At 42.4% G+C, this 17,193-nt stretch overlaps 1 protein-coding gene across 1 annotated transcript in view; it reads left to right on the top strand.

The window, feature by feature from the left end:
* Positions 1-13,988, top strand: part of nlk2 (nemo-like kinase, type 2) — an 84,074-nt gene extending 70,086 nt beyond the window's left edge. The window contains exons 8-11 of the mRNA XM_071359822.1: positions 4,606-4,692; positions 6,316-6,514; positions 10,402-10,495; positions 11,093-13,988. Of these exons, the coding sequence (XP_071215923.1) occupies positions 4,606-4,692; positions 6,316-6,514; positions 10,402-10,495; positions 11,093-11,147 (435 nt within the window). The 3' untranslated portion in view covers positions 11,148-13,988. The remainder of the gene's footprint in view (positions 1-4,605; positions 4,693-6,315; positions 6,515-10,401; positions 10,496-11,092) is intronic.
* Positions 13,989-17,193: the final 3,205 nt, after the last annotated feature.

Here is a 17,193-nt window from a genome sequence, read left to right as displayed (position 1 = left end):
CCAAGAGTGTGCAAAGCTGTCATCAAGGCAAAGGGTGGCTATTTAATAGGGCTAGGTGTCCCGTCAGCGGGAAATTGGAGGGCACGCAATTCAAATAAATAATCGTAATATTAAACATTTATGAACATACATAACATACAAGTATCTTATATCGGTTAAAAGCTTAAATTCTTGTTAATCTAACTGCATTGTCCGATTTCAAGTAGGCTTTACAGCGAAAGCATACCATGCGATTGTTTGAGGACGGCGCCCCACATCAACATTTTTCAACCAGCACGGGCTTCATAAAATCACAAATAGCGATTAAATAAATCACTTACTTCTGAAAATCTTCCTCTGTTTGCAATCCCAAGAGTCCCAGCTACATCATGAATGGTCGTTATTTTAGATAAAATCTTTCTTTATATCCCAAAATGTCAGTTTAGTTGGCGCCATCGATTTCAGTAATCCACTCGTTCAACATGCAGACAAAGGAATCCAAAAAGCTGCAGCTAAACTTTGTTCAAACAAGTCAAACTACGTTTCTATTTAATCCTCAGGTACCCTAAAATGTAAATAAACTATAATATTTAATACGGAAAGAAGTATGTTAAATAGAAATGTAAAATTAGCAGGCGCACGTCCTCTTTGTCGCACGTAAACAAACTGATTTTCCACTGAGACGCTTTGTATAAAAACTCAAAATTCTTACTCGTTTTGGAAGAAACAAGCCTGAAACCTTGAACAAAGACTGTTGACATCTAGTGGAAGCCATAGGAATTGCAATCTGGGAGCTAGAATTGCATAGGGCCCATAGCTTTCCATTATAAGAGCCTGGGACCTCAAAAACAAAAATCTGGTTTGTGTAGTACCATATCAATTGTGCTATGGTCTCATACATTATTTCAACATTTCTACAAACTTCAGAGTATTTTCTATCCAATGCTACCAATTATATGCATATCCTGGCTTCTGAGCCTGAGTAACAGGCAGTTTACTTTGGACACGTCTGTCAGACTGAAATTCAGGAAAATAGACCCTAGCCCTAAGAAGATTTATAAAGAATTAAAAAATATACACTGCTTAAAAAAATAAAGGGAACACTAAAATAACACATCCTAGATCTGAATGAATGAAATATTCTTATTAAATACTTTTTTCTTTACATAGTTGAATGTGCTGACAACAAAATCACACAAAAACGATCAATGGAAATCAAATGTATCAACCCATGGAGGTCTGGATTTGGAGTCACACTCAAAATTAAAGTGGAAAACCACACTACAGGCTGATCCAACTTTGATGTAATGTCCTTAAAACAAGTCAAAATGAGGCTCAGTAGTGTGTGTGGCCTCCACGTGCCTGTATGACCTCCCTACAACGCCTGGGCATGCTCCTGATGAGGTGGCGGATGGTCTCCTGAGGGATCTCCTCCCAGACCTGGACTAAAGCATCCGCCAACTCCTGGACAGTCTGTGGTGCAACGTGGCGTTGGTGGATGGAGCGAGACATGATGTCCCAGATGTGCTCAATTGGATTCAGGTCTGGGGAACGGGCAGGCCAGTCCATAGCATCAATGCCTTCCTCTTGCAGGAACTGCTGACACACTCCAGCCACATGAGGTCTAGCATTGTCTTGCATTAGGAGGAACAACCCCCACCTGTGGACGTCGGGCCCTCATACCACCCTCATGGAGTCTGTTTCTGACCGTTTGAGCAGACACATGCACATTTGTGGCCTGCTGGAGGTCATTTTTCAGGGCTCTGGCAGTGCTCCTCCTGCTCCTCCTTGCACAAAGGCGGAGGTAGTGCTCCTGCTGCTGGGTTGTTGCCCTCCTACGGCCTCCTCCACGTCTCCTGATGTACTGGCCTGTCTCCTGGTAGCGCCTCCATGCTCTGGACACTACGCCGACAGACACAGCAAACCTTCTTGCCACAGCTCGCATTGATGTGCCATCCTGGATGAGCTGCACTACCTGAGCCACTTGTGTGGGTTGTAGACTCCGTCTCATGCTACCACTAGAGTGAAAGCACCGCCAGCATTCAAAAGTGACCAAAACATTAGCCAGGAAGCATAGGAACTGAGAAGTGGTCTGTGGTCACCACCTGCAGAACCACTCCTTTATTGGGGGTGTCTTGCTAATTGCCTATAATTTCCACCTGTTGTCTATTCCATTTGCACAACAGCATGTGAAATGTATTGTCAATCAGTGTTGCTTCCTAAGTGGACAGTTTGATTTCACAGAAGTGTGATTGACTTGGAGTTACATTGTGTTGTTTAAGTGTTCCCTTTATTTTTTTGAGCAGTGTATATATATTTTGATTTGTTTAACACTTTTTTGGTTAATACATGATTCCATATGTGTTATTTCATAGTTTTTATGTCTTTAATTTTATACTACGATGTAAAAAATTGTATAAGTAAAGAAAAACCCTTGAGTAAGTAGGTGTTCTAAAACTTTTGACCGGTAGTGTGTCTTCATACTGTACTGTCTTTGGGCATAGTGTGTGTTTTTTGTGTGTTGGGGGGGTTGAGGAGAAGATGGCATGCAGGGGGGGTAGGGGTCACATGGGTTTCACCACACAGGAAGCTCATCTATGTCGTACTGAGTAAAGTCCCTAGTGCTAAGGCTAGAAAAGAGAGCAGAGCTAAACCAACCTGGAGCCTCTTTCTCTCTCTTCTCATAAGTCAGAAAGGGATCGCTGGCTTACTGTTCGACGTGCAGGTGTCCACATACTTTTGGTCATGAAGTGTATCATGTAAGTAGATAGATAGATAGATAAATAGATAGATAAATGCATCTATATCTCTATGTTGTCTTTAAAAAAATGTTGTCTCTTCCTTCACAGTGTTTGACACAGTGTGAGTTTCTGAGTGATGTCTAGTCTGAAACAGCGCCATGGCCATTACATCACCAATCAGTGTCTTTTCCTGAGTCATTGTTTGTTTCATTTTGTGGTGCCCCGGGCGGCATTATGGGGCCAGGACAGGGAGTGGGACAGGGGTCCAGTCCAGCCTCACCTCCCTCTCTCTCCTGCCCTCCTCCCCCTTCATCTGTCTAGAACTCCATCCCCTGCTAATCCCAGACTAATGCCTACTAATGCTACTGTGCACCTCCACGCTCTCTCTCTCAGCCCAGCATCATGCCCCAATGCGCTGCCACCATGGCAACACATACACACACACACACTGATGTAACACACACACACTGATGGAACACACACAAACAAAGCACAGAGTTAATAGGTGAAAATTCTACTTCCGGTAACGGAGAACTTGGGTCCACTTTTAATTATCACTGGAGTTGTCATACATTGCAATCAACTTTGCCCAATGGAGCATAGACACACTCGCACGCATGCACACATACACCCACACCACACACACTATGCAGCCTTGGAAAAAAGGTGAACATTTCATGTCCATTGTCCTGAGGATGCAGCTTTAAAAGCCTCACCTCCCTCTCTTCTCTCCTCTGCTCTGCTCCCCCTGCCCTCTCCTCTGCTCCCTCTCTCCTCTGCTCTCCTCCCCTTCTGCTCTGCTCTGCTCCCTCCCCCTCTCCTCCCCTTCTCCTCTCCTCCCCCTCTGCTCTCCTCCCCCTCTGCTCTGCTCCCCTCTCCTCTGCTCTCCTCCCCCTCTGCTCTGCTCCCTCTCTCCTCTGCTCTCCTCACCTTCTCCTCTGCTCTGCTCCCCTCCCCCTCTCCTCCCCTTCTCCTCTCCTCCTCTCCTCCCCCTCTGCTCTGCTCCCCCTCTGCTCTCCTCCCCATCTGCTCTGCTCCCCTCTCCTCTGCTCTGCTCCCCCTCTGCTCTGCTCCCCTCTGCTCTCCTCCCCCTCTCCTCTGCTCTGCTCCCCTCTCCTCTGCTCTGCTCCCCTCTCCTCTGCTCTCCTCCCCCTCGCCTCTGCTCCCCTTCTCTTTCTCCTCTGCTTCTCCGCTCCTTATCTTATCCGTCACCTCTCCTCCTCCTCCTCTTCTCCTCCTCTCCTGAAACACATCGGAGAGAGAAGTGTGTGTTGTAACAGAAAGTGATTTCCTGGAGAGTGTGAATCACCAGTTGGGGCTTGCACCTGCAAAACCTAAACAGGGAAAACAGGTGATTACCAGTGGACTTTTTCAATCAACTTTGTTGAGTTTGAGAGAGAGAGAGATGGGGCAGGAAAGATAATTAGAGTGTAAAAATAACTTTTGGGTCCACCTACTCTTAGAGATAAGCACACAGCGGGGCTATTATTTGAAGGATCCCTTTTGTGGCAGCGTGGAAGACCATTGGAAGTGAAGGAGAGATTTGTAAAATCGTTGGCTGTGGCTGGCTTTGATGCCACAGATAAGATCTGCTGTAGGACTCAATTCAATTGAATCCACATTGCAATATGTATGCAGTAGCCCTTGACTGCTGTACAAAAACTGTACTACCATCTACACTGCCTTCACAGGTAGATGCTTCTTCTGAATGTCAAAAATGTCATGTTGAATGTACAGTTCATGATATCATCATCCAAGCTGTTTTCACAATTTTGAAAATCCTCATGTAATAAAAACAAGGCCAGCATTGAAATAGCTTTATTTGGTTAAGTTGACTGTGCGTGTAACTATTTGACTGACTGTATGTAATTTCCTGTCTCTGCAGCCATCCCTTCCTGTCCTGTACACCCTGTCCAGCCAGGCTACCCACGAAGCTGTTCACCTCCTGTGCAGGATGCTTGTGTTCGATCCGGTGAGTAGTGTGTGTGTGTGTGTGTGTGTGTTGTCATGTTTAGCTGTACTTGTGAGGACCAGAAGCCTCCCCTAGAATACTAAACAAACCAAAATGTGACCAACTGTGGACATTTTGTTAGTTCCCACAAGGAAAAAGGCTATTTCTAGGGGGGTTAGTAGTTAGGTTTAGTGTTAAGGTTAGGTTTTGGGGTTAGGGTTAGGGAAAATTGGATTTTGAATGGGAATCAATTGTGTGTCCCGACAAACTTTGGTAAACGAGAGAGAGAGTGTGTGTGCCTGTTGGGAAACAGATCATTATACTCCACAGTAATAGGATGCCATTTCTGCCTAACCAAAGAAAATAAACAAAAATAATATCCTCATTACAAGTAATGGTTCAAAGGCTAAATGACCTATAGATTGGACACCATATCTAGAGATGTAAAAAAGACTACTCAAGAGTTTTGGCTCCTGCTTACAGACGGAAGCAGCTTTTTGGCTTTCTGTCTAAATAACATATCTTATTTTCCTAAAACGTACAAGTATACCTTATGGTACGAAGACAGTTTTTGCATCATTTCTGTACAGTCAACTACACTACACATTGGAAAGATATGAATTCAACATCCTGAACAAAGGGAACGTGTGGAAGGTGGTGGTAACCCTAAACACCACTGTCACTGACTAATCAACAACCCAGCTTTCGATTGAATGACGTTGGCTTCAATGGCAGGCTTTCACCTCTGGCCAGTGGCCAATCCAGAAAGATGAACAGCTAGGGTGTAAGACTGTTCCCCCAGTGCATATGTCTCCAAGTCCAACCCCTAAAGAGCACTGCCTTGACCTTACTGCCCTGCAACAACATCCTCCTATCATGAGTTAGGTTGACGAGTTGACGCTTATTCACTGTCTTATGCAACAAAGGGAGGTTGATTAACTATGCCATCTTCTCTCCCCGACCCACACGTTTACTTATTCATGCACTTAGGAGATGATTAAAACCAAACAATGTTGCATGCTTGTCCTACATCCATTGTGTGTGTGTGTGTGTGTGTGTGTGTGTGTGTGTGTGTGTGTGTGTGTGTGTGTGTGCAGAAGCCCTACTAGCAGCTAGCGTTGACAGAACACATGCGGTGGTGTTTATTGGCATCTCCTGACTGACTGGGGAAATAAGATGTGCGCTGTAATGATTCTGAGGCTCTGTCACTAACAGATTAGGAGGAATCTGACATATGGTAATGATGGTGGCCAAATACATTGAGTTATCGAGGCCTACTGTGTACAGGGTTGTCACATTGAGATCTGTAATGTGGAAATAAGCCAACCTTTCTTTTCGGGTGTCTTTTTCCAGACCAGAGGGCAGTATTTCTCCCCTCTCGTTTCAATCTGGCACATCTAAGTGGGATATTGCTGACTAGTCAGATGGTTATTCAGTTGAGGCTGATTTGGTTTGATTCCAAGGTCCACTTTTAATATGGGGTGTCCTCGAAAGAGAGCGAATGTGCAGTAGACTGCTGTTTGAGAGCCAGCAAATGGTTTATCAAACAGACCATTTGATTTGGAGGGATTTCATAGTCCTGTATGTATTCCATCAGTGTGTGTGTAGTCTGTATACATCAGTGTGTGTTTGGCCCTCCCCCAGTCTAAACGGATCTCAGCAAAGGATGCCCTGGCCCACCCCTACCTGGACGAGGGCAGACTGAGGTACCACACCTGTATGTGCAAGTGCTGCTACACCACCTCCTCTGGCCGCATCTACACCAGCGACTTCGAGCCCGTCACCAACCCCAAGTTCGACGACGGCTTCGAGAAGAATCTGACCTCCGTCAGACAGGTCAAAGGTGAGTCTGTCGACCAACCAGCAGAGGGCAAAGTTGTACTATGGGAATTAGCCCTTTCAAGTTTTGTTGTTTGATTATTTTATCCTCTGTTTTAGGCCTATCGATCTCATCCGTTTTTATCCCCTTCATGTTACTGGGTTCTGTTTTTCCACTGGGTTTGCAAAGAGAGGCAGCTTTAGCTAAAGCTAATTAGTTTCAATGGGTGATAGATAGACATCCATCCATTGCATACACGGTGAAAGTCTTAACCTAGTATTGTGATTATTGTGAAACCGGCAGCTTTACAGACGCCTGAGGTCCTAATTGAATCCAATCAACCCTGAGACCATGTGCAGATCATGCCTCTGTGTGTTAAGGCGTTCGCGTGCTTCCCAGACGAAACCGTTCAGAAGGGTTCGTGCATATATTATGATGACATTTTGTCATTTTTTTTGTTAGTTTAGACTTCGTGAATTATTTTTTTCAGCTGTTCAGGCACCACATTGTTTTTCTCGAAAGTAGCCGAAGTCTACGCCCCTTCGTTGGTGATTGGTCAATAGTAGGGATTCTTCAATGAGACGACTCGTTTTCATGCACATTGTAAAATCACACGCCTAAATTCTCCTCTGCAAAAAGTCAACATTTATGACAGATTTCTTGAGTTATCTTGTACTGAACAAAAATATAAACGCAACATGTGAAGTGTTGGTCTCATGTTTCATGAGCTGAAGTAAAAGATCCCAGACATTTTCCATATGCACGAAAAGCTTATTTCTCTCAAATTTTGTGCAAAAATTTGTTTACATCCCTGTTAGTGAACATTTCTCCTTTGCCAAGATAATCCATCCACCTGACAGGTGTGGCATACCAAGAAGCTGTTTAAACAGCATGATCATTACATAGGGGGAGACCCAGATCAGTGGTGGCCTGTTCTGTTAGCAGGTATTAGTGAGGTTGTCTTCTAAAAGCAGGCTTACTCTGGTGGAGGGTCGAAATAAACCTGGCCTTTCTCCCTCCTCCTTCTCTCCCTTATTCTCTCTTCCTCCTCCTCCTTCTCCCCACCCCCTTCTCTTCCCTCCCTCCTACTCCTCTTCCTCCCCACCCCCATTCTTCTGGACACTGGACTCTAGTGCACCACTTTAGTTGCTAGCCTTTAGAGGCCTTTGGTGTGTGCACATGTACTGTACACACAAATGTGCATGCTCATACTGGTAAAAATGGCTGAAATGTTAAGATGATTTGTCATCAATTGTGTAATGCAATCACAGTTTCCTCCTCTGCAGCAAAAGACAGATGGTTGGAGTTTGCAGGAATGACAAAACATAGCTCAATACATCTGAAACCTTAGTGCAGGTGCCAGATATCCTGGAGTAGGCCTGTGACAAAAACAAAGAAGAATGAATAGCATTTTACTTTTACTTCAGATATTGTACTCTCTGGTACTTATTTCAACTATTTACTTCGTCCTAAGTGGTATCTACACAACAACGCTTGTTTTAATGAACCCCAATGAAGCAAAATAATCAGATCATTATAATGCAACTACCATTTCACCACGTGATTTCTAAATACAGTTGTATTTAGAAATCGCCCCGGCCCCGTGCTAAATACAGTCAGAAGTTTACATACACTTAGGTTGGTGTCATTAAAACTTGTTTTTCAACCACTCCACAAATTTCTTGTTAACAAAATATAGTTTTGGTAAGTCGGTTAGGACATCTACTTTGTGCATGACACAATTGTTAACATTATTTCACTTATCATTCACTGTATCACAATTCCAGTGGGTCAGAAGTTTACACTAAGTTGACTGTACCTTTAAACAGCTTGGAAATTTTCAGAAAATGATGTCATGGCTTTAGAAGCTTCTGATAGGCTAGTTGACATAATTTGAGTCAATTGGAGGTGTACCTGTGGATGTATTTCAAGGCCTACCTTCAAACTCAGTGCCTCTGCTTGACATCATGGGAAAATCAGAAGAAATCAGCCAAGACCTCAGAAAAAGATTGTAGACCTTCACAAGTCTGGTTCATCCTTGGGAGCAATTTCCAAACTCCTGAAGGTACCACGTTCATCTGTACAAACAATAGTACGCAAGTATAAACACCATGGGACCACGCAGCCGTCATACTGCTCAGGAAGGAGACGCGTTCTGTCTCCTAGAGATGAACGTACTTTGGTTCGAAAAGTGCAAATCAATCCCAGAACAACAGCAAAGGACCTTGTGAAGATGCTGGAGGAAACAGGTAGAAAAGTATCTATATCCACAGTAAAACAAGTCCTATATTGACATAACCTGAAAGGCCACTCAGCAAGGAAGAAGCCACTGCTCCAAAACCGCCATTAAAAATGCCAGACTACGGTTTGCAACTGCACATGGGGGCAAAGATCGTCCTTTTAAAAAATGTAAAAGATTTTGTTTTAATATACCCCCTTTTTCTCCCCAATTTCGTGGTATCCAATTGTTAGTAGTTACTGTCTTGTCTCATCGCTACAACTCCCACACGGACTCGGGAGAGGTGAAGGTCGAGAGCCATGCGTCCCCCGAAACACAACCCAACCAAGCCGCACTGCTTCTTAACACAGCGCGCATCCAACCCGGAAGCCAGCCGCACCAATGTGGCGGAGGAAACACCGTACACCTAGTGACCTGGTTAGCGTGCACTGCGCCCAGCCCGCCACAGGAGTCGCTAGTGCGCGATGAGACAAGGATATCCCTGCCGGCCAAACCCTCCCTAACCCGGACGTTGCTGGGCCAAATTGTGCGCCGCCCCATGGGCCTCCTGGTCGCGGCCAGCTGCGACAGAGCCTGGGCTCAAATCCAGAGTCTCTGGTGGCACAGCTAACACTGCGATGCAGTGCCTTAGACCGCTGCGCCACCCGGGAGGCCCAAAAGATCGTACTTTTTGGAGAAATGTCCTCTGGTCTGATGAAACAAAAATAGAACTGTTTGGCCATAATGACCATCGTTATGTTTGGAGGAAAAAGGGGGAAGCTTGCAAGCTGAAGAACACCATCCCAACCGTGAAGCATGGGGGTGGTAGCATCATGTTGTGGGGGTGCTTTGCTGCAGGAGGGAATGGTACACTTCACAAAATAGATGACATCATGGAAGGAAAATTATGTGGATATATTGAAGCAACATCTGAAGACATCAGTCAGGAAGTAAAGCTTGGTCGCAAATGGGTCTTCCAAATGGACAATGACCCCAAGCATATTTCCAAAGTTGTGGCAAAATGGCTTAAGGACAACAAATTCAAGGTATTGGAGTGGCCATCACAAAGCCCTGACCACAATCCTACAGAAGATTTGTGGGCAGAACTGAAAAAGCGTGTGTGAGCAAGGAGGCCTACAAACCTGACTCAGTTACACCAGCTCTGTCAGGAGGAATGTGCCAAAATTCCCCCAACTTATTGTGGGAAGCTTGTGGAAGGCTACCTGAAACGTTTGACCCAAGGTAAACAATTTCAAGGCAATGCTACCAAATACTAATTGAGTGTATGTAAACTTCTGACCCACTGGGAATGTGGTGAAAGAAATAAAAGCTGAAATAAATCATTCTCTCTACTATTCTGACATTTCACGTTCTTAAAATAAAGTGGTGATCCTAACTGACCTAAGACAGGGAATTTTTACTTGGATTAAAAGTCAGGAATTGTGAAAAACTGAGTTTAAATGTATTTGGCTAAGGTGTATGTAAACTTCCGACTTCAACTGTACATACCATGTGTTGGTAAGTGAAAATCCACACTTCAAAATAGATCTTTACGAAATTAAAACACAAGCCCTAAATACAGTACAACACAGTAAGTTAGCCCCGGTTAAAAAGCTTACTTTGAAACTTGGTGTAACTAAAGAATGTGTTCGGTCCAGCTCCCTGAGTCTGACTCTGTCTCTGTCTTCCACAGAGATCATTCACCAGTTCATCCTGGAACAGCAGAAGGGGAACAGAGTGCCGCTCTGCATCAACCCCCAGTCAGCCGCTTTCAAAAGCTTTATCAGGTAAGACCAGAGGCCTCTGCCGGTGGATACCACCAGATTCTTCATTGTTTGGATTTTTGTACTTAAGCTACAGTAGTTTGAAAGCTAGCCACTCCTTAGAAACTTGATAGCTTGATAGATGACATTGACCCTACTTGACCTGGTCCTGTGAGCATGTCCGCTTACCTTCCCTTACCATAATCTACCTGCCACACCTTGATACCTGTGTCCTTCTGTGTCACAATGAGAACAGTAACAATCCATTGCAGTGGCCAGCTTTCCTCACTGTCAACCAATAAAAGTCTATTTCTCCTTGCAGTTTGTTTTTACCGGCCTAAAACATCTGATTTGTGAGTTTTCCTCCTACCTCCAGCCTGCCAGCCAACATGCTGAGAGTTAATGTGAAGGATTTGGTGCAATAGTTAAAAGCTTTTTCTGCAGGTCCTCTGCAGTAGATGCATGCTGCTCATTAAACAGAAAGTGGTGGTGCGGCAGTGCCAGTGACTGACCATATCTTTCCATCTCTCCCTGTCCCCTCATCTATTTCTGTCTCCTCTTTTGTTCTTTCTTTCACTCGTCTCCCTCAATGCTTCTCTCTCTCCCATCTCTCCCTGACAGTTCCACTGTGGCCCAGCCTTCTGAGATGCCCCCGTCCCCCCTGGTGTGGGAATAGCTGCTGTCTGTGCCACGCCCCGGCCCCGCGCTGGACTACTGAGGACAACAACAAGAAACCCCAACCTGCGTAGCATTTCACTGGAGTCTAGGACTAGCAATGTCCACTGTGTGTGTACTGTAATACTAACTATGACGTTTTAAAATGAACCCAACCAACCACTGCTGACTGGGTTATGGAGGGACTTTTACAGTGTGCTATGTATGCAAGTGTATACCCACACTGCTCTGTAGATGCAAAGCCACAAATGAATGCACACACACATGTGCATACAAACATTGTGCAGAGCTGGTATAAGGGCCAACCTCGTGGGTTTGAAAGTATGTGTGTAAAACCAGGGATGAGACAGTATGCTGCAGAGAGTCCTCGTAGTCTCTGCCTGCATTCCCAGAGGGCAACGCACAGCTCCCGTCCACTTCCATACATGCATAGTCATCACTTATTTATTAAAGGAGGGAGACGCGTTCCGGAAAGGGTGTTCTTTTTATATATAGCACAGGATTTAAGACACTACCTGCTCACGCTAGTTAACCCCCCCTCCCTCAGAAATCATAATGTTCAATTAGAGATAATGCTTTTTATTTATTTGTGGTGTACTGTTAAACAGTTTAGTCAGAGGGTTTCATTGTTTGTTTTGTCAAAAAGAAATCCTGCTCTATTGCTGTTTGTTCTATGCCTGCTGTCCCCCGGGTTAGAAGTCAGTATTTGTGAAGAGATGTGTGTGCTCTGCATGCCACTTGGTTGCGATACGTATGGCGAGAATACGTACACCCCACCCGGCACACACACTCTCATGACTAACCCAAATATGGTGCTGTGTCAGTATTAGCTGGGTAAAATCTGGTAACCCTGGAATGTGGTTGCATCAAAGAATAGGCTATTAGTGGGAAAGAAACGCCACTGAGAGCTGAAGATATCCTCCGCTCTGGGTACAGTAACATGACGGGGGACAGAGAGAAGGTAGTTTAGGGTACATATTGACATTGTGGTATTCAGCGCAGATTTTGTGCTACAGGAACAAGAAGGCCATTTTGGGGTGGTACTTGGTCGTTGCGTTTTCTCTCTGGAGACTCTTAGAGACCGATTTCAAGTAATATGCTGTTAAACGTACTGTACCATATGAACAGGCATGTTAAGAGTGTAAGGGATACAGTCATTCACTGGTTCCCCTGCCATGTCTTCTGAATCTATAGTCCTACCATACACTGTCCATGTTCTGTCAACACATACCTAGTTAAAGACAGACAAGCAAAATAATACGAAGATCAGCCAAACCAAAATTATTTAATTATTCTAAAGAGAAAGCGAAACCAAGATTTAAATAAATAAATAGATGTTTGATGATACGGGGATGCTGCCATTTCTGGAAGATGTTGATTTATTCCATAGGGTCCCAACAAGTGGGATGTGTGCGTGTTACTTATACGTGTGTCCTGTCACGTGCAAATTAATATGTTTAACTAACTACAGTGAGTTGCTTTGGTGAGGGGGTGTCACCTTATAAAGGGAATGGCGTCAAAGAGATAGATATTCCCATCAATGAATAAGGTCAATGAATAATTGACCCAGTAATATTAGGTCTACTTTAAGCCTCACTCCCCATAGCGATGTTTCATGTCACCCACATTTGCACCTACGCCAATAAAATAAACTCGCAGAAGAAAACTATTTAATATATTTTTAGATTATTATTTTCTATTTCTTTCAGTCAATGTTCAATGGCATGATCCATGGAATATGATATGTCAATAGGTGAAAAACAAATAGATTTCAAACCAAATCTACAATGGAGGAAAAGAATCAGTAAATGAAAACTCAAAACAATACTGCTGTATAGGTGTATTAGCCTGCAAATATTTAGGGCTGTGCATTTTATTTTATTTTTGAGACTTGCATATAAATGTATTTATTTTTTATGTTTTCCCCTGTACACGAGTGTGTAGAAGACATAAATAATCCAAAACAAACATGATTCAGAAAACAAATGAAAAAACACAAAAAACCAATTATGTTAATTGTGTCTTGTGTGTACTGCAGAGCTGTGGATATATTGAAGTAGAAGGCTTTTTTCTTATTATTATTTCTACCTTAGAGAAACACTTTACTATTGTGTGTATATGTATATAAAGAATTACAATGTTGCTCTCTACCTCTTGAGCTCTATTACTTGGTTTGTTTACCTCCACAAATGTATCATTTCATGTGGAGAATTAAAAATAAAACTTGAATGTCCCTTACAGCTTTTATATATATAAAAAAACAGCTAGTTTTCTTTTTCACTCATTTGAAAAACATTTTTTAATTTGCCAGAGGTAGGATTCATCATGTCATTGTATTAAAATACCCTATCAATAGCCAAGCAATTCCAGACTGTTAGTTGACGTTGAGTCATATATTTGATAGGCTATGACCCTCCCCGTCTCCCTGTGTAATATCTGTGTGAAGAGATTTTGTGTTGAAATGAAGTACAAAAACCCACTGATACTAATTTTCGATATATAATAACAAAGCAGACAGAAATATGATGGTGGTGCTGTGAGAGAGACTAACTTGAACTCTGCAACTGATATTTGGGCAAAATTTGGATAGGTACTACTTGTGCTGTCACACATTTTATAAGACATTTGAAGTTTATACTCAGAGGTAATGTAATTTGAATACAATTTACGATAAATATATCTATAAAGCTCTGCTTACAAGGACCTTAAAGCCAATGTGAAGTTGAGACCGCAAATGACTCCTCGGATGTGCTCAAGTGTGTGTTGGGGAAAATGTCCGGTCTCTAAAAGTGTAGATTTGAAGTACAGTGGTGAAACTCATTAAATGTGACCTTTTAAAGAACTTCAGTGCTGTGGCTCTTGTTATTCTATTTCCTACTTCAGTATAGACCTAGACTGTTATGTAGATCATGTATTATACATAATGTCTGATTTCATCCTGGTTGATTGTGTTGTCTCGTGTTGATCAGTTGGTAAGCATTGATCTTGCAAGGCCAAGGTTGTAGGTTCAACTTACTACTTACTGTAAGTTGCTTTGGATAAGAGCATCTGCTAAATGACCAAAATGTAAAATTGTGTGATTATTTCATGAGTTTTACTGCCACCCACTGGAGGACATTAGCTTAAACAGTCTAAGCAATTCCAAAACTTGTGATCACACTGGTATACAATCAAATCACACATTGCTTTCACATTGGATTTGACCCTTTTATGTTCCATTGAGGGCAAGTGTATATCAATATAGACAGAATCTCAATTATTGTCCATATGATAGGTGCTCTGTGCAAGTCCAACCTCAACACACCTTATTGTGCCAAGTCTAGGACAAAAAGGCTTCTCAACAGTTTTTACCCCCAAGCCAGTTTTTACCCTCCTGAACAGGTAACCAAATGGTTACCTGGACTATTTGCATTGTGTGCCCCCCCATACCCCTCTTTTACGCTGCTGCTACTCTCTGTTTATCATATATGCATAGTCACTTTAACCATATCTACATGTACATACTGCCTCAATAAGTCTGACTAACCAGTGTCTGTACATAGCCTTGCTACTGTTATTTTCAAATGTCTTTTTACTGTTGTTTTATTTCTGTACTTACCTACAGACACACACACACCTTTTTTTCGCACTGTTGGTTAGAGCCTGTAAGTAAGCATTTCACTGTAAGGTCTACACCTGTTGTATTCGGCGCACGTGACAAATACACTTTGATTTGAAACTTTGATTTGATGGTGACTGTCATGCCATGGTTAGCATCTACATCAATTCAATTATTTATGTCCTTTCTGGAGTACACTTCATCCGGGTTAAGGTAGGGTTTGGCTGAGCTAGGCAGTCATTGTAAATAAGAATTTGTTCTTAATTAACTGACTTGCCTAGTTAAATAAAGGTTAAATTAATCTAAATAAATGAAAAATGTTTACCTGTATCCTGTAAAAAGTTATGATGGTTTAAACATAGTGTGCTCTGTACAACATCAAGCACGACTTGACAAGTTTTCCCCTTTTTATTCCCACAGCAAATTACGTCTCCAGTATGGCCATTATAAACATGACCCTTTTAATATGATAATAATTGGACAATTTAAAAATTTTAATTTGTAAAAAAGATTTGTTAATGGATTTAATTAATGTAAATCTGTTTGTTTTTTATAAGAAAGTATCTGTTCTAAAAACTTGAAAATATCTTAAAGAAAGCATATTAGCAAGTAGTTCAATATGCAAAAATATATATATTTAATGGACACTCAGCGTCCGTGACATTGTTTTTAACCTCTGTTACTGATAACAGAGTTATATGTTCTCAACATAAGAATGTGAGCAGTTTTAATCTTTTATGTTTCTGCAAATGCTTTTACATCCGGCAGGTCTACACAAGGTGAACTCAACACAAAATAATTAAGCTTGTGTTAAGATCAAGCTTGCAGGGAACATTGCTAAGCCCAGAAGCCGCATTCCTCTCTGGACCTCCTCGTCATGTCTCCCCCACAGATATCTCCTCTCTCTTGTCACCTTTCAATTTGACAGGTGGAGCACTACCCCTTCGTGATTGACATCACTTCAAACCAATGACACTGGGAAAAGCCATGTGCTAACGGAGTCACAATCCCACTATAAAAAAGGGCATATCTTTTTTATAATCAGTGCCAAATCTTAATGCTATATATATTTAGGTATTTGTTAGTCCTTTAATTCAATACTAACAACTAATAGTTCAAATATATCTCCAATGCTAATATTAGATGTGTAAAATGATAACAAAGCAGACAGAAATATGGATGGTGGTGCTGTGAGAGAGGCGGACTAACTTGGACTCTACAACTGATATTGGGCAGGTACTTTGGATAGGTACTCTGCTACTACTTTAAATCTAATTTTACATGCTTGCATTAGTTAGTTGATATGGAATATAGTTCTATGTAGTCATGGATCTATGTAGTACTGTGTGCCTCCCATAGTCTGTTCTGGACTTGGGGACTGTGAAGAGACCTCTTGTAGCATGTTTTGTGGGGTATGCATGGGTGTCCGAGCTGTGTGCCAGTAGTTTAGACAGACAGCTCGGTGCATTCAACATGTCAATACCTCTCATAAATAAAAGTACTGATGAAGTCAATCTCTCCTCCACTTTCAGCCAGGAGAGATTGACATGCATATTATTAATATTAGCTCTCTGTGTACATCCAAGTGCCAGCTGTGCTGTCCTGTTCTGAGCCAATTGCAATTTTCCTAAGTCCTTTTTTGTGGCACCTGACCACATGACTGAACAGTAGTCAAGGTGCGACAAAACTAGGGCCTGTAGGACCTGCCTTGTTGATAGTGTTGTTAAGAATGCAGAGCATCGCTTTATTATAGACAGACTTCTCCCCATCTTATTAGCTACTACTGCACCAAAATGTTTTGACCATGACAGTTTACAATCTAACTCCAAGTAGTTAGTCATCTCAACTTGCTCAATTTCCACATTATTTATTACAAGATTTAGTTGAGGTTTAGGGTTTAGTGAGTGTTTTGTTCCAAATACAATGCTTTAAGTTTTAGAAATATTTAGGGCTAACATATTCCTTTCCACCCACTTTGAAACTAACTGCAGCTCTTTGAGTGTTGCAGAAATTTCAGTCGCTGTAGAGGCTGACGTGTATAGTGTTGAGTCATCTGCATGCATAGAAACTCTGGCTTTACTCAAAGTCAGTGGCATGTCATTAGTAAAAATTGAAAAAAGCAAGGGGCCTAAACAGCTACCCTAGGAAATTCCTGATTCTAACTGGATTATATTTGATAAGCTCCATTAAAGAACACCCTCTGTGTTCTGTTAGAGAAGTAACTCTTTCTCCACATTATAGCAGGGGGTGTAAAGCCATAACACATATGTTTTATTTGAGCCAGTAAAGGGGCTTTACTATTCTTGGGTAGCGGAATGACTTTAGCTTGCCTCCAGGCCTGAGGGCACACACTGTCTAGTAGGCTTAAATTGAAGATGTGGCAAATAGGAGTGGCAATATCGTCCGCTATTATCCTCAGTAATTTTCCATCTAAATTGTCAGACCCTGG

The sequence above is a fragment of the Salvelinus alpinus genome, chromosome 22, assembly GCF_045679555.1.
Source record: "Salvelinus alpinus chromosome 22, SLU_Salpinus.1, whole genome shotgun sequence".
NCBI classification, from domain to species: domain Eukaryota; kingdom Metazoa; phylum Chordata; class Actinopteri; order Salmoniformes; family Salmonidae; genus Salvelinus; species Salvelinus alpinus.
Note: the sequence above shows the minus strand (reverse complement) of the source record. Positions and strands in the feature narration are given on the sequence as shown.